General features: G+C 37.9%; 1 protein-coding gene across 3 annotated transcripts in view; it reads right to left on the bottom strand.

The window, feature by feature from the left end:
• Positions 1 to 967: 967 nt before the first annotated feature.
• grin2ab (glutamate receptor, ionotropic, N-methyl D-aspartate 2A, b) overlaps positions 968 to 26,961 on the bottom strand; it is a 97,978-nt gene continuing 71,984 nt past the window's right edge. For 2 of the 3 annotated variants that reach the window (XM_058788749.1, XM_058788758.1), the window contains exons 4-14: positions 23,696 to 24,291; positions 12,494 to 12,608; positions 10,350 to 10,552; positions 9,909 to 10,074; positions 8,321 to 8,474; positions 8,089 to 8,214; positions 7,653 to 7,882; positions 6,499 to 6,659; positions 6,192 to 6,379; positions 4,985 to 5,223; positions 968 to 4,558 (exon numbers count right to left, since the gene is read on the bottom strand). In XM_058788749.1, coding sequence (XP_058644732.1) covers positions 2,777 to 4,558; positions 4,985 to 5,223; positions 6,192 to 6,379; positions 6,499 to 6,659; positions 7,653 to 7,882; positions 8,089 to 8,214; positions 8,321 to 8,474; positions 9,909 to 10,074; positions 10,350 to 10,552; positions 12,494 to 12,608; positions 23,696 to 24,291 — 3,960 coding nt within the window. In that variant the 3' untranslated portion in view covers positions 968 to 2,776. The remainder of the gene's footprint in view (positions 4,559 to 4,984; positions 5,224 to 6,191; positions 6,380 to 6,498; positions 6,660 to 7,652; positions 7,883 to 8,088; positions 8,215 to 8,320; positions 8,475 to 9,908; positions 10,075 to 10,349; positions 10,553 to 12,493; positions 12,609 to 23,695; positions 24,292 to 26,961) is intronic. The other variant, XR_009273054.1, reaches the window with a different exon arrangement.

Here is a 26,961-nt window from a genome sequence, read left to right as displayed (position 1 = left end):
ATAGATTTATTCAAAATCTACCTGTAAATACAAACGCACACCGGTTGTGTAAACCACTACAATCTAATCACAACCCATCTACTCTGGACATTAAAATATCCTACCGTGTCTTGGGTCTGGTTGTTGTTTACATTCAAGTGAGATGTTGATGCACGCAGCCATGGCCTTTTCCATGGAGGCTGATATGAAATATGAAATATGAATATGCTAGTATTCATAGACATTAATGAGGCTAAAAACAAACAGCTAATTTGAATTTTTCTTGAGTGTGTAAACATAAGAACGCCTGTCCGGATACAGAATGGAAATGGTTAGAGGCAGACGTGTAGCATCTGACAGACTGTCCTAATCAAAAATGCTTCTCTTTTCTAAAGCCACAATATATTCTTTATTATTTTCAAACCATGTTCGTGTGGTGAGTCTGAAACCCAGTATGTACCCTGAAAGGTTAACCAATAACACTTTACAATACGGTGACACTAATATGCATTAATTCATGCTTAACAAATGCACAGATAATCATGAGTTAATGTGTAACTCATGAAGAACTAAACTTGTTGAGGCACTCTACTAACTAATTCAAAATATATAACCACAATGACGTATTACTGTGCCTCAACAAGTAAAGTCATAACATAATGATACCCATGCAAATCATTAGCTAATGATTAATTAAAGCAGACAACTGGAAGTTTAAAGGCATGGCTTCGACCCAATGTGGTAATTAACATATTAATTTACTTACTATTTTAATAATAAAATAAGTTATTAGGAAGTTAATATATTATGACACATTTAACTGATAACAATTTATCTATTACTTAATCTTTGAATCATATCGAATGTTCATTAGTTGCTGATGCAGTAATCATTAATAAATGGTTTAGTTCATCATGAGTTATACATTAACTCATGATTATCTGTGCATTAGTTAAGCATTATTTAATGCATATTTGTGCACCCGTATTGTAAAGTGTTACCGGTTAACCTCACTTCGCGTTTACTGAAAACACAGCAAAGAAAGGTGATCCAGTTACCGTTTGGTCATAGGACAGTTTTATGTTTGTATTCAAATGAGAATCAAAATCACATCTGAGATGAATCCATATTTTCACATTCACTGTAAACATATACTCCCATTCACATCAAAATCAAAAAGAACAATTCTAAAAGTTTGACCATAGAGAAGATTAACATGCTGTTAGCTTTTTTCTTTTAAATATATATACGCAATTAAATCACATTAATAAATGAATTCCACATGTATAACAATTCATAAAATGAAAGGAACTAATAATAAAACATTAAAACTAGGAAATTTCATACATAAATATAATATTGCAACCTGATATTGTGCATATCGCTGGAACGACCATTATAATTCAAAACAACCAAAAATATTTGTGAAGTATGAGTGTGTGATTGGATTCTACAGGAAGTGATGTGTTTGTGTGTTGAGGCAAAGAGGAACTTTTTATATCTTGGTGGTTCTGTATTGACATCATTAGTTGGTGTGGGCTTTTACATTTTCTACGCCTTCTCGGAATCCCTTACGACCACAAAAAGACGGTATACCTCTTTTTCTGTCACTTCCCTGCATTTCTTTTCCTGCAGTCTTCCTCTCTATAACACAATAAATACACTTGGCACACCTTTTTCAAATATTTGGCAGTGTAGAAAACTGTAAAAATTGACTATCACTTTTTTCAATATTCTAGACAACTATAGAAATATGCTCAAGATGATAAAATTTAGATGAATGAACATTGACACTTACTACACTGTTGTGCTGTGAGCAGAGGAGTGTCTTCCTGCATTTGCGCTCTGCATGCAGGCAAGGTACGGACGGATTCAAGGGTGGGGAGGGTCAAAGATTTTTCCACTTGGTGTCCTCAGAGACACAATGAGTCGCAGGCCTTGTGTGCATCGAGTTTTCCTTCTCTGAAATTTTCTAACGTACTTGATTTCAGAGATTACACCCGAGACTAATCATACAGGTAGTGCATTTTGTCACAGTTCAGGCTGGAATGGAAATCTAATCTTTGAACTCTGAGCAGGCTTTGTGGACCGTGCTTCAGCGCAGCTTTTACATCGAAATGCATCCGTACATGCATTTATAAGCCGTTCAAACAGTCTAGCAGATGCTCTGCCGCCTTTCCAAAAAAACTCAATCAGGTTTGGATCTGCTAAGCGTTTATTTATTTCAGATTGTGTGCAACTGCACACCAGTCATTTATGCTATTACATTGTATGTGGTACTCGGTTTTTTGGTCAAGAAAGATTCTAGTTTATACCTAACGCTGTCCTTTCAGTAGTTTGAGATCATTTGTGCCTCTTGCATGTGCATGTGTATTTTTGTGTGTGTAAAAGTGCTGAATGTGGGTATTCACTCAGGTTTTTATTTACTAAATTTTTTGGTTGCTCGTGTTGCGTGAAAAAGGAAACTCTTTGGAGCTGCCCCTGTACTTCCAAGCAGCTTTTGCTGCTCTTCCTTCGCTCGAAGGCGCGAGAGCGTCCTGCCCACCATTTTTGATGTTTTCTGGAAGACACAGAGCTGCCGCTCGGCTAGAGGGGAGGACCTGATGTAAAGTTGAACTCTGACTTCTGTTCAGACAGATAAGTCCAAGAAGGGAAACAAAATATATTCCAGACTTGCTTGCCTTATAGTCAAAAAGCTTTACAATCCTGCCAAGAGTTCCACGGTTAAGCCATATCCTGGTGGAAATATCCATGCACGTCTTTTCATAGTCTTCCAGACCACGCTGCACTCTCTCCATCAGACATCAGACTCGATGCTCGGCATCCTCTTGTAGACACGCCGAGCTCCCCCAGCGCTCATTGCCCTGGGAGCGGTGTATGTGCCGACAGGGGGAGGGGCTACATAAGGCATGACATGCTCGGAGTAATAGAGGTCAGGGGTCGGCATCCCCACGCTGAGCACATTGCCATCGGCCTGGCCTAATGTGAGCGGCACAAGCTGCTTATAAATGTCTGTGGAGCTGCGGCCGTGAGCTAGACGCTGGTCATCACGAAGCGTCTGGAGAAACGGGTTTTCCGTAGGGCGCGCCGGATACATCGACTTGCTGCGACGACCGATCCCGAGTCCACTGACGCCCACCCCCGCGAGCGTGTGGTTTAGGTGGACCGACTGATTTTTTGGGGGCTTGTCCGGGATCAGAGTCGCAGAGGGAACGTTGGCATATGGCGTGTTGTCCTGCAGACTGACCCGCCGTGAGGAACTCTTCTGGGGCAGGTTCTCATACGAGTGCTGGCGGATGATTACGCCCTCGTTCTGGTAGTGACTAATAAGACCGTCGCCCTCTTGGTCACTCTGGGGAAGATAGGCTGTGAAGGAAGCATCAGGCTGAGGGAGAAAAGGAGAGAAGGCCCTGTCAACACTTCCACCGCCAGTGCCCCGTCCATCTGGATGGAGGAACTGATCCTCGCTGATGTCGTACAGGTTTGCGGAGTGCAGACAGGCATCGCAGCGATACTGAGGGGACCGTACAGTGTAAAGCCCAGAGTAACTGGCCACTTTCGACAGGCAGCTACGGCAGTGTGTCTGTCGTGGATCCTGAGTAGAGCCAGGCCCGCCGGCGATGGTCCCTGCACCGCCAGGCTTTCCGTACGTGTTGTATTTCTTATCCTTCGCGACGGCGGTTTGCATCACATCTGGTTCGTGGGCCTGGGAGAGCAGACTGCTGTTGAGCTGCAGGATTGGCTGCTGCTCAGAGGAAGAGGACGGCCGGTGCTTGTTATCGCGGTGATCGCTGAAGATATCTGGGTAGTGCAGGCTATGCTCCTGATCAATGGAGTCAATGGTATAAATCTGACTCCCCTGGCTGCTCTGAGAGTAGATCTGAGCGCTGTGATTACTCTGCTGGCTGGGCTGGCTTCGCAGAGTTGAAAGCTCCATGTCGCTCAGATCCCGCGGTAGGCGGTTCCGTTTCCGAAGTGTTTCTTTTAACTTGTGCTGCTTTTGCAAGTCCACCCGACCAGAGCAATCTGACATATCCGAGCGGGCGGGTGCGTCTTCAGGCAGGTAGCGCTGGCTCTTCATAGGTAGGGTCTCGGTGGGCTGTGGGGAAGATGGTGGGGAATTACCCCCAGGTCCTTGGTTCTGCCGCAGAGTCTCCACAGACTTCTTCCACAGAGCACGTGGCTTGGAGGCTGGAGGTCGAGCAGTCTCACCTCCGCCTCCCGAGCCACCGTTTCCAGCAACACCTGGCTGAGCATCTGTCAAGCTCAGGGCACGTTGCCCTGGCAACAGAGTATTGTTAAGTGGCTCTTTGTGACGGTTGCTGAGCATGGTGCTGGCATTGCTATAGGGATCGTTTTTCTGGGCGAGGTTGTTGCCTTTTGCACCGTCCATAATCTCCAGCAAACCCGTGGTAGGACGGAGAATGTTACTCATGGGCTGTTTGGGCGAGGTAACTCCGAGGGTCGTGATCTCTTTAGCCGATTTCAGAAGGTGTAACATGTTGGCCTGAGGACTAAAGCCCAACTCTGGAGCTTTCTTCATCTCAATATGGACACCGTGAATACAACTCCAAATCCCCTATAGGTGAAACAGAGACGGAAAGGTTAACGAAAGAAGTTCATAAGTGGAGGCTAACACCAAAAAGTATATATTAGCACAATATTTCTTAATATAGTCCCGCTGTGTTTTTTCTGGGGTCTGAAACTCTATAAACCGATGAAATAAAGTAATATATCCCGCTGTGACAAACAACAGCACCCTGTAACTTTATTCTAGAGATGGTGGCTTGTGCCATTATATTCTGTTATATAAGCTCTTTCTTATTTCGCAGCAAAAAATGTGTTTGTCAGCACATAAGCAGCAATCCCTACACTGATGAAGCTTTAAGACGACTGTGGTAAACAGCCACCATGACAAGTTAATATGTCAAGATTGAGCAGATAATAGTTGCCTTCAGCAACGGAACCTCTTTAGTTAATTTACCATAGTCTTTCTGCGACATACCCTGCTGATAGTGAAGAGAATTCCTGGCCGACCAGAACAGAGACCAGTGAAACAGTAACGTAGCCTCCAGTAGAAGAGGTGCTCCCAGACAAAAGTAATTAGCGACAGAGCCATGGCAGCCGCGAGCATATAGAACACACCAGCCATATTATCCACATCCAGCTGACTGCTCATCACTTCATTCTTCTCATTATGACAGATACCAGTCAGCCACTGGGCCTCCAGCTCCTCCATCTCACCTAATACACAACAAAACATCACACAGTTAATGCTTATGCACAGACTCACAGAAAAAAAAAAAAAACAGGCTCACGTTCTGGCTCTGTTCCAAACACTAGTGAGCTGTTTACCTGGGCTGCATTTTTAAGCATTTCAGGCAAGCTCCTGATGCAAAGGCTGCTAAATAGGCAGCAAAATAATGTTGCCATGTGAAATTAAATTAAACTGAATTAAAACATTTTTTTTTTTTTTATTCAACCAAAATAGCATAACAGTTTAATCTAAAAGAACTACACTGAGAAAGAAAAAAAAAAACTCACAACATTTATACTCTGATTTTTTTTTTTTGATTAATTGTGAAATGTAGAAACGCTGAAATTGTATTTTCTTGTAAAAACACTCAATCTTTATTTGCAACTTTATTTTATTTGTTTGCATTTTCCCATTATTTCACTCTCTGGAATACCTCATTGTGATTGGTTGCTTGCAGCATTCTGCAGCCATTTTTTTTTTTTTAATAATGACAGCCAAATTGCATATTTGACCTCTGTCCCTGGCTATCAGTCTCCTAAACTTTCTTCTGCCATTCAAGCGTTTAGTCTCTTATGTTCACCAAGGTTGCATTTACTTTATCAAAAATACAGGAAAAAATGTAGTATTGTAAAATATAATTACAATTTACAATATAACAGTTTCCTATTTTAATATATTTTAAAATGAGAATCAGTATTTCATGTTCAAGGTCAAATCTATTCTAATCAACTGAGTGCACTTCATGATATTTATGCTGCACATCTGGGTGCGCATTTTATCCCCATGTAGTGTGTTTCAAATCAATCATTTATGAAGTTACATTTCATTAAGGATGCTGCATACTGTAGACAGCAAGGAATCTCACTATGGTTAGGAACAGAGCTAGTGTTTAATACGGAGGACATGAAATAAGTAAAAAAAAAAATAGGAAAGAAATGCAGGAAAACACTTATACCATCTCCAATGATCCCAAGGATAGCAAGGTCAACCAGCCGTTTCCAGTAAGATCCTTTCTGCAGGGCGATGCCATATCCTGTTGTGGCAAAGATGTAGCCACTGCCAATAGTTACTAGCTTACAGCCATCATCACGCCCCGCCATATAGTTGAGCACAGCAGCGTCATATATGAAAGCATCCAGTTTACTGTACAAACCAAAAAAGCACTATTAGTGGCTTATATATACAGAAATATCAACATTATGTATACCAGAAGTATTCTTGTTGACCATGCACTGCAAATAATGTGCATATCCCAGCCGTACCCCGTCTTGAGGCTGACCAGTGCATCCTGAACTCCAGTCTGATGGTATTTCACCATGTACTGGTGCATGTCTGGGTAGTTTTTCCTGATGTTTCGCTCTGTGCTCCCATTAGGCACGGTCCCGAAGCGAAACGGTGGTGAATAGGAATAGGGACTCTGAAACTAGAAAAGATAGAAAAAGAAAAAAAAAAAATACATCAATTACACGAAGAACAGTGAGGGCAGCTTTAAGAGATACACGGAGAGAATCAATACAAACTCAAATACAGAAACACATCCGGGGAGATAAACCTAGTAACTGGTGTAGTTCAGACGCTCCATCTTGTAAATTTATAATGGCATACGGATGCTTTCTCAAAACCTAGTGAGCTGCCAACTAGACAGCACACTGTAAAATATGTTTTGTCAGGTAGCCTGAGAAATGTGCTTCATGTGGTAACATCTAAATTAACTGGTTTTATTCAAGTCAGAGAAATTATTTATTATGACTTGAATGAACCAGAATACATTAGATTACACTAGCAAAAAAAAAAAGAAAAAAAAAAAGGTAGAAATAGCTTCCTATAGCACCAACTGCATATTTTTACTTTTTACAGTGTGTGTCATCCATAGATAAGGTAATCTCACAATGGATTTGTGCTGAGCTCAGCAACAAATAACTGCTAAGATGGCTGACAGAGCCGGAGTAAAATGATGTCTATAAATGTATGTATATATTTATATTAAGTTAGAACTTCAGGGTCAACAAGACAGCTGCTGTCAGGGGTGTATGCATATATTTTCTCAGGGGGCACCAGTGCCCTAGGCAAGATAAGACATGATTAAAGTAAAAAAAAACATTTACTCATTAACATTAACTGCCATCACAGAAATGTATCACATTTTAAAATATATTATAATAGAAAACAATAACAGTATTTCACATTATTACTGTTTTTGATCAAATAAATGCAGCCTTGGTAAGCATAAGAAACTTTTTTCAAAAACATAACATTTTAATCACCTCAAACTTTTAAATGGTAGATTAATTATCAGACAGTATAATCTTGTCATTATTTTAGTTCCATCCTAACATACAGTTACAGGTACAGATATACATACAGGTTCGTGAGGAAGGAGACAGCTCAATGTATTTCATGATACACAAAAAATTACCTTTCTGTCACTAAGGCCTGTTACTTGGTCCACAAACTCCTCTTGGATCATAAAGGCAGCCAAGTTGGCAGTGTAGCTGGCTAGGAAGATCACAGCGAAAAAGGCCCATACGGACACGATAAATTTACTGGTAGTGCCCCTGGGGTTCTGTACTGGGACAGAGTTGTTGAACACCAGGCCCCACAGCAGCCAGACAGCCTTACCAATAGTAAAGGAGGGTCCATGAGGGTCTATAGAAATGCAAGACAAGAAAAAGCTAAAGTTATTGAGTAAGAGTTAGGAGTATGTGGGAAGTCATAAGAGCTTTGTGGATCTACAGGTTACTCAAGGTGCTTGTTTAAATTTTTAATGATGGGATTTTAAAATTTTAACTACGTATTCTTGCTGTTTCAAAGCAGACTTTGGTTGACTCTGTGGTTGAGGTTGTGTATCATACCTTTGCCCTGTGCCAGGTTTCTATTGAAACCAAGCGGACTGATGAATTCAAAGAGGAAAACAGCGATTGCTGTGACGATGAGTAACATGACGAACATCATAACCCACACTGAAGCACTGAAGGGTTCTGAGGGAGGAGAGAGAATAGAGAAAATGCATGGGGAAAGGCAGAGATTAAAAAAAAAAAAACACTGGTTCCAGAGGGATTTCAAAGATATCATTTCATCTATTACCTAGAAACGCAGAGGGCGACACCGTTCCATTGCTACGTGACACCATCACACTGATGCCTGTCTCAACAAATGGGACAGAGAAGTCTATGGCCTCTGACCGCTCTTCATTTATGGTCAATGAGCCCACAGCCATTATAGCCTTTTTATAGACTACCTACACAGCAGGGAAGAAAGAGACACCTCAAGAAACAGAAAATACACTGAAGAATATAGATAGTGTATATATAATGGAAGACAAGTATGGATGTATGGGTATACAAACAGACAGACAGAGGCTCAACAATAGACAGATATATAAATAGAACAGACAGACACACAGAATGAAAGACTGATAGACTAACAGACAAACAGAAAGCCAGACAGAATGATAGATAAACAGCCATACAGACAAACAGAACAACAGATTGATAGAATGATAAAAAGAATGACAGTGAGGCAGATAGATAATAGAATGACAGAACAATAGAAAGACAAGAGAATGACTGATAGACGGACAGAAAAGATTGACAGAACAACTGATATACAGACATGACAAATGAATGACAGATAGATAGATAGATAGATAGATAGATAGATAGATAGATAGATAGATAGATAGATAGATAGATAGATAGATAGATAGATAGATACAACAGACACACAGATAGAACAAATCGATAGACAGAACTTCGTCAATTTGACAACACACGCGCTGCAAATGCTCACAACACAACCAAATAAAGAAACGCACTGCAAATAGAAAAAAACAACTGCAAATTAAGAAAACAACTTCATCAATTTGACAGCACAGGCGCTGCAAATGCTTACAACACAAACAAATAAAGAAACGCACTGCAAATAGAAAAAGCACCAGCAAATCAAGAAAACATCATCAATTTGACAACACACACTGCAAATGCTCACAACACAAACAAATAAAGAAACGCACTGCAAATACTCACAACGCACTGCAAATAAAATTCCTTATTTGGTTGTGTTGTAAGCATTTGCAGCGCAAAACTGTGTTCGTTATGTCCCCTTTAAGCTTAGCTAGTTTTTTTTTTGTTTTTAATATGCTTTATTGTCAACAAGTAGCATGTACAGTGCCATATCCCACTATATAACAAAAACATGTCACATGCCTCAACAAGAAGGAACAAGGAAAGTTAAAAAAAAGAAAAATTAAAAAAGAAAGAAAAGAAGAGAGGGTACATAAGCATCAGTTTAAGCTTAGCTACAGTTAGCTTGATGCTTTTGTCCATATTAGGGATTTCTTGGCATGTCATAAGTCACCGTTACTTCTATGAGTTCGTTTTGGACTTTCAGTTCAAGAGCGCCCTCCAGCTTCGAGTATGAATGAAACATACACTGCATGAGAGTGTTTCACATCACCTTAATTTTAAATCCAGATTTATTCACACTGCCCCTTGAAAACTGCTGTGTGAACATATTTTCCCCAAAAAAGTGTGGGGGACGAAAGCCTGATAGATTAATATGGACACACAGACAGAAAAATAGATTGACAGCCAGACAGCCAGGGAGAACTGACATCTACGTGACTGCAATTAAAACTGATGATTCATTCATTAGGTTATTGAAAGTGACTAACCTCCCCCACCATGCCGTTCCAGACATTATTGATCTTCTTGCCATGTTTGCCATTTGTGACCAGGTAAAGATCGTAGGTGAACTTTACATTTCTGGCAATCTTCTTCAGGATGTCTATACAAAAGCCCTTGCAGCACTTCTTGATATAGGAGCCATCCGTGGTATTACTGCAGCATATACAGGCACAGCAATATAGAAAACAGCCGATGCTTAGAAAGACTGAAGATAACTCAATCTAATATGTTCTAAATTTAACACACAAAAAGTTCATAACCACATTAGAGACCGCACAATTATTTCTGTATTCCCCAGGAAAAGACAGCTCTCATGCTGAAGGTTAAGATAGGATGTATAAAGCCTACGGAACCTGCTAGTTTATTCAAGACTGGTATAAGCGGCTATAGTTTCTCTTTAAAGTTAAGTAAACCAAAACAAAACTCACTCTTTAATGTGTTTCCTGCAAGGTACAGAGTTGCGCATGCATGTGCCAGTAAGAATGTCCACATCATCCACTATAACAAAGGGTCTTTCCTCTAGAGTCACAATGCTCAAGTGGTTCTCATCAGCGTCCTTGTCCCCAAATGAGTTATAACGTGGCCAAACTGGAAACTTCAACTTCAGCGTTTGGTTTTCCCATCGTCCCATCTGTAGACATACACAAACAAACATTGGCTCACAAATAAACAAGGATTGAAGGTTCTTCTGAAGTGGCCTCCATTATTATTATAAGTTTGGGGACAAAAATGTGATTTTCCGCTCTTCAAAGCAAAGCTAAGAAATGTTATTAACGAAACATTGTATATTTTATCCAGCCAGCAAATAAGGTCACATTCAAAGACTGGGACCCAGGCCTATTTTTCCTTCAGTCTTCCTTATTCTCGTTAACGTCTAGATTTTAGGGGTGTATATATATAATATATATTTATATACTGTATTAAATATATATTTTTTTAAATCTTTTAATTTTTTAATTTTAAAAGATTTTAAATCTTTTGAAATTTTTGCAGGAAATTCTCAACTGGTGGTTTGTAGCCTAGAAATTTTTTGCAGGCCTGTTTTGATGAGGTTTTACTGGCAACAAGGGGGAAAAAGCAAAATGCAAATAATAAAACACTAACCTAACCTACAAATGTGCACAGTCATGACAGAAAAATAAATGTGTTTATCTAGTTTTAAAACGGAGGAGAAAATGCTTCCCATATCTTTTGTTGTTTACGTTAAAGGCTGTCCAATCAAACTTTATGGTATTTTGGTGCAAATTCATCTTTCACTTATAATAATATGACTAATACGAATATTATATTTGGCCTGGTATTTGTTCCATGTGTTAGGCTGAAGAAAAAAAAAAAAAACGAAAAAAAAAAAATATTCACACTTGTGCTGCTGTTTATGCATTAGCAAAATTCTCAGTTTTCCCATTCAGCCTATGTCATGTTAATCATTTCGCACACTGTTTGGCCTGTGTAATTCATGCTAATGTTAATCAATGTTAATCTTACTTTTGTACAATAAACAATTTTACCCACACCTCGATGTCCAAGATAATATTGGTTTTGTTCTAATACAAAACCAGTTAGGAATCACAGATTTAAATCCTGTGGGTTACACACTAATTTTAAGAAGTACAAAAGTGCCTTAGAACTGCATGTGTGATAATTACAAAAGAAAAAGCTGTTTAAAGTAGTTTCAGATAGCACGGCACACTGCAAGATACTGCTTTTGCTGCTTGAAATGCCATGTCAGCTACCAGTGTAGCAACATAATGTGTCAAATTTACCCCGTGTATGTGCACTGCACTCTTCATGCAGTAGTTATGTGTTCCGTCAAGTGCGTGAGCTCATCTATAAGCTCCGATAACACGATTGGCTCACACTCTGTTCTAGCCCCGCTGCAGTGAGAAATGATTAGTGTCACACTTTTCACACAATCACTGCAGGGTTTTAATGTGAGTGTGTGTGCCTTCACACACACTGCAGGGCACTGTCAAAACACACAGCATCCAACACACCTCAGAGAAAAAACAACTCATTAAAAGAACGCATGAGTGAGCAAACGATTACGAAAACGAGTGTGTGAAGCGCCGAGATAGAATAGGAGAACATGTAAAGCTAATTAGAGAAAGGGAGCAAAGACAGAGAATAGATTACTGTACAAAAAAACAAGCAAATTATTATTGCTAATAGCCAAAATAGAGAGAGAAATGAAAAAGGGCATTAACCAGCACAATTGAATTGGATGGAGACACACGTGCACTCTTCTCCAATTTAAAGCTCGCAATAAATCCGTTGTGAAACCAATGCCTTAATAAGGGCTATTTTGACTCTTTATGACCAAGTAAACAATAGTTTAAGTCATGTGCATAAAAAAAAATAAAAAAAAACCCAGGCTGGGAAAAGGAAAGTACAAATGAAATGTTCTTCTTCTCTAATAGCAAAGTCCAGTGCATTTTCAGTCACAGTCACAGAAAGGCTCTGAGCTAGTAAACAGAATATTGATTGCTTATGGTTCCAGAATCCCCTTACAGGCAGAGCTAATAGAAGAAAATGAAGATTCAGGAAGGATATAAAGATAAAAGGCTCTTCTTACCTTTTCCCATTCCCTCTGTGTGTTCAGAACAATGACAACCAGCTTGGGATTGACTTGGTAGCCATCGTCCATGAACGAATGATCTCTACCCCCTAGATTGACTCCCATCATATATCTGCAACAAACACACAGACGCAAAAATATCAGCAAAGTTACGACATGTCTGTCTATCTATCTGTCATATTGTGTTCGGACAAAAGTTTTCATTGACTAAATGTTCTTTAAAACTGTTTGGGGGTGGAATGCAAGTCATTTAATGAAATATAAGTGAAAAGCTCCAAGGTAAACAATATAAATCACGTCTGATTGAACGCCATTATTTGTCTTATCTATTTTCGCAAGACATTAAATTGCCTTTGTAATCTTAAATGAGGTAAACAAATCAGTCCATCCTAGTTCTGTGTTTTTGTAGCCAAAACCCAAATTCAATGAGCCAGCAAACACAAAGTCTTGCAAATGCATTTAGACACTCAACTAATTCATTTTAAATGGACAAATTATGCATAGTTTTTTCATCTTTCAATGCATTAAAACTTTAAATTATTTTCATGTTGAATGTTAAAAGTATTCTGAACAACATAAAAAACAGTTTAAAGAATTGTATCCCCACAATTTAATATTTGGTAGATCCACCCTTTGCTGCAAAGACAAACACTTGTTAGGGTGTGTATGTAAGAGCTTCACACACTCTACAGGTGTTAATTTGCCCTTTAATTGAATTCTGGCAGTTTTGCTCCAGGTTGTTCAGGGTAATAGGATGACACTTACGCTGTTTGCAAATTTAGTTTCACATACTGATGTGTAGAAATTCACCTTTTTATATTATTAAATCTGATACTTTTTTGCCATCAATGACTGGCTTTTTTGTTTGTTTCAGAAACAGGCTCTCTTGTTTTTTTTCAGCGTTCTTCATCTTTTCTGTAGCCATACACCAATTTACACCAAATTGTTATTCGCTCATAAATCTTCTCCTCTGCATGGACAGTTTTCATGGTGGTTCTTGTTAGGAGCGTGACAGACTCCATCCCCTTTCAAAGCCTCAATATTTATTTTTTTATTAATCTTTGGCGTTCAATGTAAAATGGGCAACATTATCTAAAAACACCTAATTCTAGTTACATCTGACAAAGTGGTTTCTTTTGCTACATCAGCCTCCCATATGGTGCTATGATAATGCTTGACTGCTCATTCAATCTTTTACTTTCTTCTCAACTGCTGAACTCTGTAACTCTTTCAAAGTGATCTCTGGCCTCTCTTACAAATCTGCTTGTTTGTGCAGAGACTTTTGAGGGATGACCTTTTCTCGATGGCGTCTGGAGGGTTTGTGGTAGTTTCCACTTCCTCATAATTGAACCAACACCGCTGGGACATCCAAAGATTTGGACATTGTTTTGTAACTTTTTCCTAAAGCATTTGTCTAACATTATCGCTGACATATTTAGAATGCTCTTTAGTCTTCATTTTCACAGCTGTCCTTTAGATTAACAACCTGAATAATTATCCTGTAACTGTGACATTTTTGTTTATCTAGGAAAGGTTATAATGACTCACAGGTATAATCCAGTTGTACCTGTTCGGATCCTCCACCAGCATATTTTGTTTTATTTATTTTTTGAAAGTTGTCAACCGATTAAAAATGTTGTAAAGTTTGTGCTGTTTAAGTAATCAAATGAACTGAATTAATGGCTTATTTGCTGAGAAAAGCCCCCAAATGAAACCAGGTTTTTTTTTTTTATTGTAAACTAAAACCATTTGAATTACTGAAAATAAATTTTAATAAAGCTAAAATAAAATAAAATAAACTTAAGCAAAAATTAGAAATGTAGCCTTGGCAACTAACTGAAATAAGCTTAAAGGTGCTGTATGTAGGATTGACACCCAGCGGTTGAACTCGTTATTGCAGTCCAAATTCAAAATATTGGAGACGGTTATTTTCACCCGGCCCCTCCTCCTCAGACTTGACTCACACGCAGGTTGCCAGATTAACGACACCAACAGGAACGAGCGCACATGCCGATGAATGAAATTAAATGCACTGTGTTTTCCTCCAACTGGCAACCCGGGGTGCAGAAATACAATTGGGTAAACTGGCAGTGAGTGGGTTTCACAAACCATAACAAACACAGACATTCCGGGCCGGAATGCACATTTTCAAAGGAGAATAACTGACTGTAGCATTGTTTTTCAGATAAACAAGTATGTTAATTTAGCATGTTTCTTAAATATCTACAAACATATGATATTTTTATGCTTTAGTAGAGTCAAAATCCTACATACAGCACCTTTAAGTACTAAAATGACATTAAAAGTGAAAAAAATAAATTTAAGCTTAAGATGAGAAAAGCACAAAATTACTAAAACAAAATTAATTAAAATGAAAATATGAAAATAAAAGCTAATTAAAAATATTGATAATACTACAATCAGGGTCTCTTCTGTTCATTCATTTTTTAACTTAATATTAAAAACAGAAAAATAAGAAAACCGTTCCTTTTTTCGTTTTTCAATTTTTCAAAGAAACGAAAAAAGAATTATGCTTGATTTTCCGTTTTTACGCTCATGGTTAGAAAATGAATATTCCATCTCTGCATGTGGGCGGGAATAAAACACCCCTTTCCGCTGATTGGTCAACCAAACATTAAACCGTGCCGTCATTAGTTCTTCCGCAGTTCTGTGCAGCAGAAAACAGTCCTGCTTCTACAGTTGTACGCATTCTTAATGCGTTTATTGCAACTATATTTAATTACTTTCTCACCAAACAACCAGACTAACAAATGGCTAACGAATAGCCCATACTGGGGCAGAGCCTATAGACGGCTTACTTCTGTATGGGCATAATTTCGGCAACCTGTGCACTGTACAAAAAAAAGGTTTTGAGTTCTCTCAACTTGTCGTTTTAAGTTTATACAACAAAAATTTGAGAATCTCCCACAAAAATAAGTTGAGCAAACTCAAAAATCTGCTGAAGCTGTTAAAACTATTTTTTTTAAGTTCGCTCAGCTTTTTTTTTTTTTTTTACAGTGCGCGAGAAATAAGTTATTAAAAAAGTTATAAGTTATTATTTTCTCGTAGCTATTAATTTATTGACATCTGTACTCATAGCTACCCCCTAGCCTACATCTTTGGCACATCGCCTGTTTTATTGAGCTGAGTTTTGGACAAGAGATGAAGTTGAAATGAAATAGATATGTAAAGATATGACATTATTTCATATCAGTGTAGTATATGGTCTGTTATTCTATTTTTATTCTAATTGGTTTTCATTGTTATATTTTAGGGGTAAATGTTAACCGTTAGCCATTTGTTAGTGATGAAAGTTGCAATAAAGCGTCACGAATGATACAACTGTAGCAGCAGGACTGTTTTCTGCTGTGCAGAACTGCGGAAGAACTAATGACAGCACGGTTTAATGTTTGGTTGACCAATCAGCTGAAAGGGGCGTTTTATTCCCGCCCACATGCACAGATAAAAAATTCAAGCTGTTTATTCATTTTCTAGCCTTGAATGTAAAAATGGAAAATCAAGCATAATTCATGTTTTTTTCGTTTTTTTTTGAAAAATTGAAAACGGAAAAAGGAACCATTTTCTTATTTTCCTGTTTTTAATATTAAAATTAAAAAAACGAATGAACGGAAGATACCCTGATTTACTACAATAGTCAATTTTTAAATAATTCACTACTAAATCACCATTCTATAATACTAAATTTACTCTAAACTCACAAAAATTGTATGGCTGCCAGAGTTGTGAGCTTCTGTAACCTATAGCCACTGAATACACACAATCACAATCACATTTCAATTTAATTTATTTAGTTTTTTTTAGAAAATGTAACCATGAACTAATTTATTTTCTGTTTCGGTGCTTAAAAGTACAAATGTCACAGGAACTTAAACAATGATTTGTAATTAAGTAAAAAGTTGGTTTGGTTAAAGAATTCCTTCTCTCAAAAAGAAAAAGTCTGTTATTTACTTACCCTCATGTTGTTCCAAACCCATATAAATGTTCTTTCTTCCGTGGAAAACAAAAGAAAATTAAAACCTCGACATCTGCCTTAAATCTCCTGGAAAAACAATCAGCATCTTTTCAATTAAATGTTGATCCAGTTCACAAAAGCAGTCTGACTCAACAGTTCACAGGAGGGGAAGATTACTATTATACACAACGCTATCATATGGCTTCAGAAGACTCGGAATAGAGTACACAAGTTGTATTGACTTCTACTGTCATACTTCTAGAGTGCTTTTGCGTCCTTTGAAGCTTGAAAGCTTCCGTCTCCATTCACTGTAATGGCATGGAAATGAGCGACCAGTCCCGTAATTCAAAATGTCTCCATCTGAATCACATGCAAAATGGTGACACGAGTTTGGCTCGACATGAGGATGAGTAAAAAAGCCAGAATTTACATTTTTGAGTGAACTATAATCCTTAAAGGGGCTGAATACTTTCGCCAGGCCGCGTTCAATCACTGACTCCTCTGAATAACAGCAGCTCAATACTGTATCTCTGCATTCTCCGTGTAATGCACAGTGAAGATTAGCTCAGCTGTGCACTACTCAGATGGCACAAACACACACAAACTCTCTTCGGAATTTAATTAAGAAACAGGAACATAACTAGGAAATGGGGTTTAGCTTCAGGCAGAAATGAAAAGAACAGGGTCAGAGCTACACCTGCTACTCAAACACAGCTTCTGTTGTGTGTGTTTGTTTGTAAGCGTGTCTTATTCATATATTAGAGATTTCCACAGTGTAAAAATTAAAATTGATTTTTGTCATAGTTGTCACAGTTTTCTCTTAAACAAACACATTATTCTGTGCATCTAATCTCACTGATTGATAAACAGAGATGGGGGAGAGTATAATATACTAGACACTGCGCAGGGTGACCTTTATTTTCCATAGTCTTCTGGAAATTATCGAAAGCTTACAACTAATTATGTCAGAGAGAGTTTACGGTTTATAAAATGTCAATTCAAATGGCTTTCTGTACACAGAGCCTCTTTATGCATGATCTCAATTAACAGTGAAATGTTAGTCAGAGATTAGATGTAGTTAAATGCATATTAGGTGATGATAATCCCACATGGTGCCATGAATGCTATTAATCTTTCTCTGGTTGTTTGTGCTGTGCTAAAGCGTGTGATCACTAGCAGTGCTGTCACGATAGTGAAATTCTGGCTCATTGTGACAAATTATTGCAATAGACCATTTTGTTCAGATGAAGTATAAGTCATTTCATATGTACTTGAATAATAAAAAAGGCTTTGTAATACAAATATTGCACCTAAGAATAAAATAAAATAACATAAAAGAAAAAAAAAAAAAAAAATACAATAAAACAAAATAAAAAATCCATAACACAATATACGTATAAAACAAATAATATAACAAATATATTAAGGGTTTTTTTGTGGGGTGAATAATAAATTCTGTCCTAATTTCATTCACAAATAATTTTAACCCCATGAGCCTTTATTTCACATGAAAGAAGACCTTTACATTTCTGTATATATTTCATGATAGTCTTTTCAACTAATTCTTCATTCTCTCATCCCCATAGATGTTTTATCTCTTCTGTTTCATGGTGTTTCATTGACTTTGCATGATAAAATAAAAAATAAATAGAATGATATATTAATTTGCTTATATTAATTGTTAAGTAATACTGAAGAACTTTATGTCCACAATGCATGCTAGACCTTTTTCATTTAAAGCACACAACGTTTGTGATTATTGACATAATCGTAATCATGTTTTTATGTAATAATCATGACAGGCCAATCACAAATTAGGAATATAAACCACCTATATGCTACTATGAATACCCTAGCAACCACGTGTGTTAAAATTCTTTCAGAACACCCCAGTCTATAAATAAATGCCAAAATGTTGAACAGTTGAACATCAATAGATACAAGATGGAACAGCATTTACATAAGAGTTAAGAAATTGCTGACATTATTAAAATGAATTTTTTTTAATTAAAAGTAAAACTAAGAATTTGTCAGATCATAAACCCAAAAATGCTGAATTCTTAACTGAATATCAGAGACCTTTAAATGGCATTTCGCTAAGACAGACTAATGTAAGTGAACAGGTTTGTCAGTAATAATACCCAGGCTGGCATATCAAGCGCAACCAATAAGAACTGGCCCAGCAGTTATGTTGTTTTGTGCGCTGAAAGACAATAAATAGGAGGTCAACAACGAGCGAAAGCTACAACATAATGCTTCAGAATCGATTTTCAGAGATCCCGCCTTGCCTACAAGCGAGGCAAGTAAACAAGGCCAGAATCAAAAGGACAGTAAGCGCAGAGGAAAGTGTCTGATGAAAACAGATTCATGTTCCCATAATACAAGGCTCTCACCGCTAAGGTGTTTAATGTTTAAAAAGTATATCAAGCGTTGAAAATACCCCCAGATGAAGTCGACTTTAAATCTGTACAGTGAGAAATACAGTACGTGTAACTGCATTAAACTGAGTGGGGGGGAAAAAACTCAACTAAACAGCAGCGCTCTAGACGAGCAGATGATAATCGATGCCATTAACAGTTAATGTGTCAGACTGTGAATAATTTGGAGTAAAGGAGTTGCCACAACTCTGGCAAAACAAAAGGCAGACACTTTTGCCTTAGGCTGTGAAATCACTCAAGCGCTTAAAACATGAGACTTGTCAGCCTCGTGGCAGCGTCTTCTGTGTAAAGGTGATAATGTTGCAGGAGGAGCTTATGAAAGGAGCCGTTGTGTTTGCGCTTGAGCAGATACAGCAGGTCTGTGTTGGGCTCACAACAACAGTCAGATAAACACAAACACACACAACTCTCCAACTAACTAAAGTTAACCTTAACAACTATAGGGATGCAGAAAATAACAGGGACTGCCGTTTTGATTAATGATGTGCAAAACTATATAAAAATGCACGTGACCCTGGAGCACAAAACCAGTCTTAAGTCGCTGGGGTATATTTGTAGCAATAGCCAAAAATACATTGTATGGGTCAAAATTATAGATTTTTCTTTTATGCCAAAAATCATTAGGATATTAAGTAAAGATCATGTTCCATGAAGATATTTTGTAAATTTCTTCCTGTAAATGTATCAAAACTTAATTTTTATTAGTAATATGCATTGCTAAAAATTTCATTTGGACAACTTTAAAAGTGATTTTCTCAATATTTTGATTTTTTTTCACCCTCAGATTCCAGATTTTCAAATAGTTGCATCTCAGCCAAATATTGTCCTATTTTGTCCTAACAAACCATACATCAATGGAAAGCTTATTTATTCAGCTTTCAGATGATGTATAAATCTCAATTTCGAAAAATTGACACTTAAGACTGGTTTTGTCATCAAGGGTCACATATGAGCCCATATCCGATTGATCTAAAGAACAACAAATGGCAACAACAAAAAGAGTTGTGATGCAACTGTCTGTATACATATATGGACTATGTCAAATATTTTAAAAAAAGTAAACTAAATTGCTATAGTTAAATCTAATTAATCACATTCAAAAATGCATAACCCTCACAAAAACGGGGATCTTCAGATCATGTAATAATAATGGGAAGAGGTCGACCAATATTAGATTTGGAAAATATGGCCAATAACAACAATATGAACAAAAATATTGCACTTAAAATGTTACATAATTCCAGTTTTACCGTTTATTAGAAAATTAACAATATATATAAAATAACTTGTTTTAAAAATAACTAAAATTATTATTAAAATAGAGCTTCAACACTACTGATATTCACTAATAATTTTGTACATACAGTATAAAAATGCATTAATAAATTAGTTTTTTCCTTCTAATGTTGAAATGTTGGTATCATGACAACCCTAGTCCAAGCAACACAATAGAGGTGCTTCATTTTTTATTCAATACAGAGAATTATTCTTTTTTTGTTTTGTTTTTTGTAATTGATTCAGAGAAAGATTCAATAATTCACATATAAAAACTGCCACTTGCTTCATTGCTAGATGAATCAGTGTTTTGAAACAAATTGCTTGAATGAATGATTCAATGATTCACTCGTAAAGAGAATGAATCAATGTTTTTGAAAAATATAACTTTTTACTGTTACTACTAATGCACAGACAGTCTGTCTGGAAAGCGCAAACACAGATAAGCTTGTGAGTGATACAAAGTAAAAAGTTAAAATGCTGCTTCACCAATCAAACTGAAACAAACTTTTATAATGTATGATATGATCAGATATTCAGAACAACAACACTTACTTGCTTATGTTATATTGATTAAATGCACTGTAATTTCAGAATAAATCTGTATTGACCAAAGCGTCTAGATCAGCATATTTCTTCTAACAATATATGACAGTTTGTAATATAGGGACTAATTGCTGGAGTTATCGTTCGAGGACAGCTGTATGTATACATATGTGTGTGTGCGGGAGGGGAGAAACAGACTTAATTAAGACAACACATACAGTACATTTGTCAGAAACGGGGTTTAGCCTCTGGGTAGCCAGAAGGACAAAAGCCAGAACTACACCTGCTACTCAGATGCAGTATTTTTGGTTTGTGTCTATATGTATATGTATGACAGCCTTAAGATAATCTCCAACTTTCACTGACATCTTACCAAACATCACACCAACGTTTCTGATTACAGCACCATAATTCTCTTTTATGATCATTCTGTGTTACATAAATTCCGCTGCTCACACTGTACTATATTTGTGTACTTTGCTATTACAAGTATCACAACACATCTATCCATCTTTCTTGGAGGCATTTCGAAGGTTAATTCTAGCTCTGTGGATGGTGGCGTCATACAAAATGTTCCCACATTGAAGAGTCTGCAGTGTCCCAGATACAGACAGCCTTAGCAACGAGGGAGAGATCAAAAGGAACACCTACTCGGAGCAGACGGATACCAACGCTGCAAACAGCTACTGATGGTAACCCATGGCAACTCCTGATAACTGTGCATTCTGAAAAAACAGCCACAGCAAGTGCCTTCGCAATCTAAACTAACAGTAGATTTTGCTTCCGACTACCGTGTGCGATACCGACGTCTTCCTGGCCGATGTAGACATCACAAGTTTGCCCTCGCAGCTCAGAACGGAACTGAAAACCAATCCAATCACTGAGATATAAAAGGAATTGGGCAGGAGGAATTAAATGGGATCCAAAATAGCAATCTTTGTGCTTCTTTAAATATCCAGCACCTCTCAAATGGAGCAAGAAAATGTGTTGCCTGAAAAAACTCCTTGTTTGTCAGTGCTTAGTAAGCGGAGACCTAGGAAAAAAAAATATTTAGAGACCTAAAAGCCAAGGATAATAATTTAAGCAACAGTAGATAAAGGGTATCTGCACAGAGTTTTTCAAATTAAATTCAAGACATTTGCACAAATAAAATAAATACAGTTTGTCCAAATAGAACAAATCAACAATTTCAACATAAATAAATCAATTTCATTTTCTTTTACTTAATTTTTACTTAAACACATTCAGCAAGTCACTGCAAGTTTAAAATACTCAAAACATATTCAGTATATACCGATGTACTGAAATTCATGTATCGATATACAGTGGGGCAAAAAAGTATTTAGTCAGCCACCAATTGTGCAAGTTCTCCCACTTAAAATGATGAGAGAGGCCTGTAATTTTCATCATAGGTATACCTCAACTATGAGAGACAAAATGAGAAAAAAAAAAATCCAGAAAATCACATTGTAGGATTTTTAAAGAATTTTTTTGCAAATTATGGTGGAAAATAAGTATTTGGTCAATAACAAAATTTCATCTTTCATTTTAGATTAAAGACAGATTATTAGCATTTTTTCCATTTAAATACTTTAAAGAATTCTGATGTTTTTTTTATTGACCTTTATGTTTTGCTGGCTCTTCAGTTCAGCACACACTACAAGGACTTGCTTGTCACACTTTTATGCTCTAAGCCCCAAATCTTCATGGATACTACATATACTACATGCACTTGTGACACACTCGCAAACTTGTTTGAAATCTAGCCGAACCATCAAAAAAATGTGCATTTGTGTGTCTCTGAGCAGCAATGTCAAACCGCCAATGAGATTTCCAGGGGAAAATGTGTAAAAGGAGGGTGAGGCAGTGGGATGCCAAAAACAACATAAAAAACATTGAAATGGCAGCTAGCTACTGCCCACGTCTGCTCATCCACTGTCTCGGCCACATTGTTTGGCTTTTTTTCCCCATTCTTTGCAAAATTGCAAGACCTTCCTCCACATTGTTTACTGACATCTTGTCAAGAATGGACTTACTATGGGTTAGCATGTGCATGAATTTGTGCCTTGCGAAGGGTGCTGAGTTTGTGTCTCGTAGCGCGTGGAGGTCTGTAATGCCTGGAGAAAGCTGTCTGTTACCATTCGTTTCAATGCCAGTTGCTCGGTCTTCTTGGAAGTACGCAATTTAAATGCTGCCATCTTCGCTCGCAGCCACACAGTTCCGGACACAATTGTTTACAAGTCAATCAGGTGCTAACTGGACCATGCTAACCAGCCAAACCTTGACCCCTTGGTGTGTTGCCTGTCCTGATTTGTCTTCAAAAACAACCAATATGATGGCTTTAGCCTCTCTTCTGGCCCCAAAAGCTCTAAAAAGCATCCAGATAACAGACTGACCGGTGCATAAATTGAAAAATTGTTCTCTGGAAGTTTGTCTTTATAACTCATTCAAAGTTATCTCAACATGACAGCTACAATGAAAGGGTCACTTACATACAATAAAACAGCTTTTTTTTAGTCCACTAATGTAGTGAAGATCATTTTGACACATTTGTCAAAAGTACTATTCTCATTTCTATTGCAGAGCGGAATAATGTACTCTGGAAACCCATGTTAGCCACTTTGCTGGATTGAGTTACAAGAAAGAGTACTGTTAGCCAGTGAGTTTGAGGCTTGTAAAAGGAACTGCTTGCCCAAAGTAGTAGGTGGCCAAGCTGTAGTACAGAAAGGCGAGCCAAAAGACACAGCATGAAGCATCTACATAAGTATGTTGAGATTACAGAATTTGAAAAAGATTGTGTTTTATCATGTTAACGTTGAAGTAATCTCTCTTTTTCAAAGTATAACTACCATTGCACAGTACATATGAAAGCATTTACCTCTGGTTAGTCCTGTATTTGTGTATGTTTGTCCATTTCATTATGCAAACAGATTTTCAAGCATGCAACCGTAAGCAATCTGTGCTTACCTGCGCAGAGCACTTGGCGGCACCTCTGGCTTCTCTGATTGGCCGTAGCAGCTAGCCGTTCCATCAGGTATCCGGCCTTCCTCTCTGAACATGGTAGCGGCTGCAGAACTGATAATTCCCACAGCGTCCTGCACACGCGTCTCCAGGGGATAATCCCATTCATCGTACGCCACAGATATCATCCCCGTCGGAAAGGCTTCCGGGGTTTGTTCAAGATTTCCTGTCGTCAGACTAGGAACAATCCACACAAAGCCAGCCCCAGTGAGCCCTAGCGAACGGGCTTCCTCCATAACCAACGCCGCTTCGTCTTTGGAGCAGTAGAGGAGGATGACGGGCGACTGGATACGTTTAAGCTGCACATGGGCTCGGTCCTCCGGTTCGCCGACGCCGTCTAGCGTCACTACGCTCTGAAGGTCCCAACGAATGAAGCTGTGGTCCACGGTGACGCGGACGGTGGCAATGAACTCCTGGAAACCTGGGAACTTGGTGGTGACCACCGAGAAGACGTGCCAGTCGTACTCCTCCATTATAGCAAGCATCAACAGCGCTTCCTGCTGGAGGGAGGCCCCGAACTGGAAAAACGAAGAACTGGCATCCTAGAAAAAAAAGAGAGAGAGAGAGAGAGAGAGCGCAAGAGGGAGGGAGAGCCAGAAAGAACAGGTGGTGGAAGAGAAAAGGAGAAAGGGAAACATGAGTAGGAGTGAAGACAAAAAAGGAAAGTTAGATAAAGAAATGCGGGGAAATACAAACCGTGTGTTGTCACATCCGACTCTGATAGTTGGGTTATTGTACTTCCACCTGCATTCTTGCCAATGGACAGTCTTCAGTTCTGATAAATCAACTAAAGTATCTTAGCTGAACTGGAACAATAAAACCTCAACATTTTAAACCGTCTCCTTAGCTTGACATGGTACCTTTCTGCTAGTGTTAGCTTCCATTTTAAATGTACAACAGTATCTGAAGAAATAAATAGCGAGGTGATTCTCAGACAGTGTTACAGTCCATGAAGAAAAACGATGAGTTGTACACTATTCAGGTGACTCTCAGAGGATTCCATGCAGCCAACTCAAGTCTGAAGAGATGTTTTTAAAACTAAATGTTACTTCTAACGTTTCACTGATGCTGTTGCAGCACATTATTTTCCTTTGTACTTCAAACGTAAATGTAGTTGCAAACACAGCAATGTTTCCATCTTTGCTATTATGTACATTGCATCCAAATCCAAAATCACATCTGCAGTCTATCTTGTTGTATACATTTGGTCATTATGCATTCAAGCTCATTTGGCTGGGGCTAGAAATATGCCTTTATCCAAACAATTTTTTTAAATGTCCTTTGAATGTATACGGAATAAAAAGTGTATGAAAGGACTGTAAACATCATTGTTCTCTCCATGCAATATTATTGTTCCCTGTGTCCAATTTTTACTCATAAATGTATGCTTTTTTTGTGATGCATGCCCCTGTTTCTCTAATGTTGTTTAATGTGCTATATGTAGTCTTATTTATAATCATAATTTACAATTTTTGTATTTCTTTAATAAAAAAACAACAACTTTTTGAACTGCTGTTCACACATGGCCTCAGTAGCCTCAAAATGCATCGAGACACTTACTGTAAGCCATATTTAACATATATGAATAACATTGCAAAAAAGCACACTCACACTTTGAAGCAAAATCCTAAGAACCTTAATAATAAAACAATATATGAGGTCAGTAAGATATTTTTGTTTTGTTGTTGAAAGTAATCAATTCTGCAAGGATGATTTAAACTAATCAAATGTGACAGTAAAACATTTTATAATAGTACAAAACATCTCTATTGCAAATAAATGCGATTGTTTTACTATTCAATCCAAAAACCAATTCCACAAAAATATTAAGTAGCACAACCGCTTTCAACATTGATAACAGTTTTGCAATTAAAAGGAATAAATTGCATTTTAAAATATTTTAAAATAGAAAACTGTTGTTTAAATTGTAATAATATTTCATAACATTACAGTTTTTACTGTATTTTTCATCAAGAAATCCAGCCTTGGTAAACATAAGAAATGGTAGTGTACTTTGATATTTTGTGTCTAATGCAATGATATTCATAGATTTCTAAGTGTGTTACTTTAGGTACTCCTGCTTTAAACCATAAAATAACTGCTTTTATCCAGCCGTAGAACATGAAATCATTTTGTTTCGTCACCCCTGAGAAATATTTGAAAACGGTGGAAAGGCTGTTTCTCACTGCCACTGATAAAGCAGAAGTTCCTTTACCCTACTACTGAAGCCTTCAGCTTTGCGAACGTGAAAGTGTGAAAAGGTCTATAGAGGGAACAGGAACGAGCAAAAGAGAGAAGGGCAGGCATCAGGAGCAGACAGTGAGCCGTTGAATACAGGAGAGGGGAGAAAGACAGAAATTGCTGCGCCCTGTCACACTGGAGTCACTGACTGAGTTAAGAATAATGACTGCATCCTTGTGCGGTGACAGCTTGATATCTCAGAATACACAAACACATAAACGAGCGACAATGGAGCTTATGAATATCATGGTTCACGCGCTGTGCAAACACACAGACGCTGATCTGTCCACCACGGTGCTGTGACAGATTTAAAATACTGAGCTTAAGCAAACAGTGATACGCAAATAAACAGGTAAGGAGGAGGTATTCGCCGAGGATTAGCACCGTACTTTGAACAGAATAAAATAAAGAGGCCAAAGGCAATTGAATTTACATGAGGTAAATGTATGCTCTTCAAACTGTACTTCACTGTAACCGAACCTACTGAGAAAATTGAATCTTCAGCTCGTAACTGAGTCACAAAGCAATACATCTCCACTGATCCAAAACTGAGCGAGCACCAAACTTCACACAAACCAGTTATGTCACGTTCTAAAAATATATCACACAAACAATTCAGGAGACATTAAAACTGTGTCCCAGATACACTGAGGAGTTAATAAATCAATGCAAATGTAGTGGCTGCACTCAATGTTTTGGATGGTCTCTTTTGCACTGTGAATGCAGCACTTCAGCGTTTAAGAGGCTCTAGGATGAAACTGGATTAGAGGTATGCACACAGCTCGGGCGCACTCACACATACACACTAAGGCCCACACAAATCTCAGGTGTAAACGGATATAAGCCAAGGTGCATGTACTGTACGTATATAGCCATGTACATGTGCACACACATACAGTGCGTCTAATCAAAAAAACCCGCTCTTAGACCAGGTTTCGAAAATTAATCATACGGACTCACACATCATTTAT

This window comes from Onychostoma macrolepis, chromosome 01 (genome assembly GCF_012432095.1).
Source record: "Onychostoma macrolepis isolate SWU-2019 chromosome 01, ASM1243209v1, whole genome shotgun sequence".
Lineage (NCBI taxonomy): Eukaryota > Metazoa > Chordata > Actinopteri > Cypriniformes > Cyprinidae > Onychostoma > Onychostoma macrolepis.
Note: the sequence above shows the minus strand (reverse complement) of the source record. Positions and strands in the feature narration are given on the sequence as shown.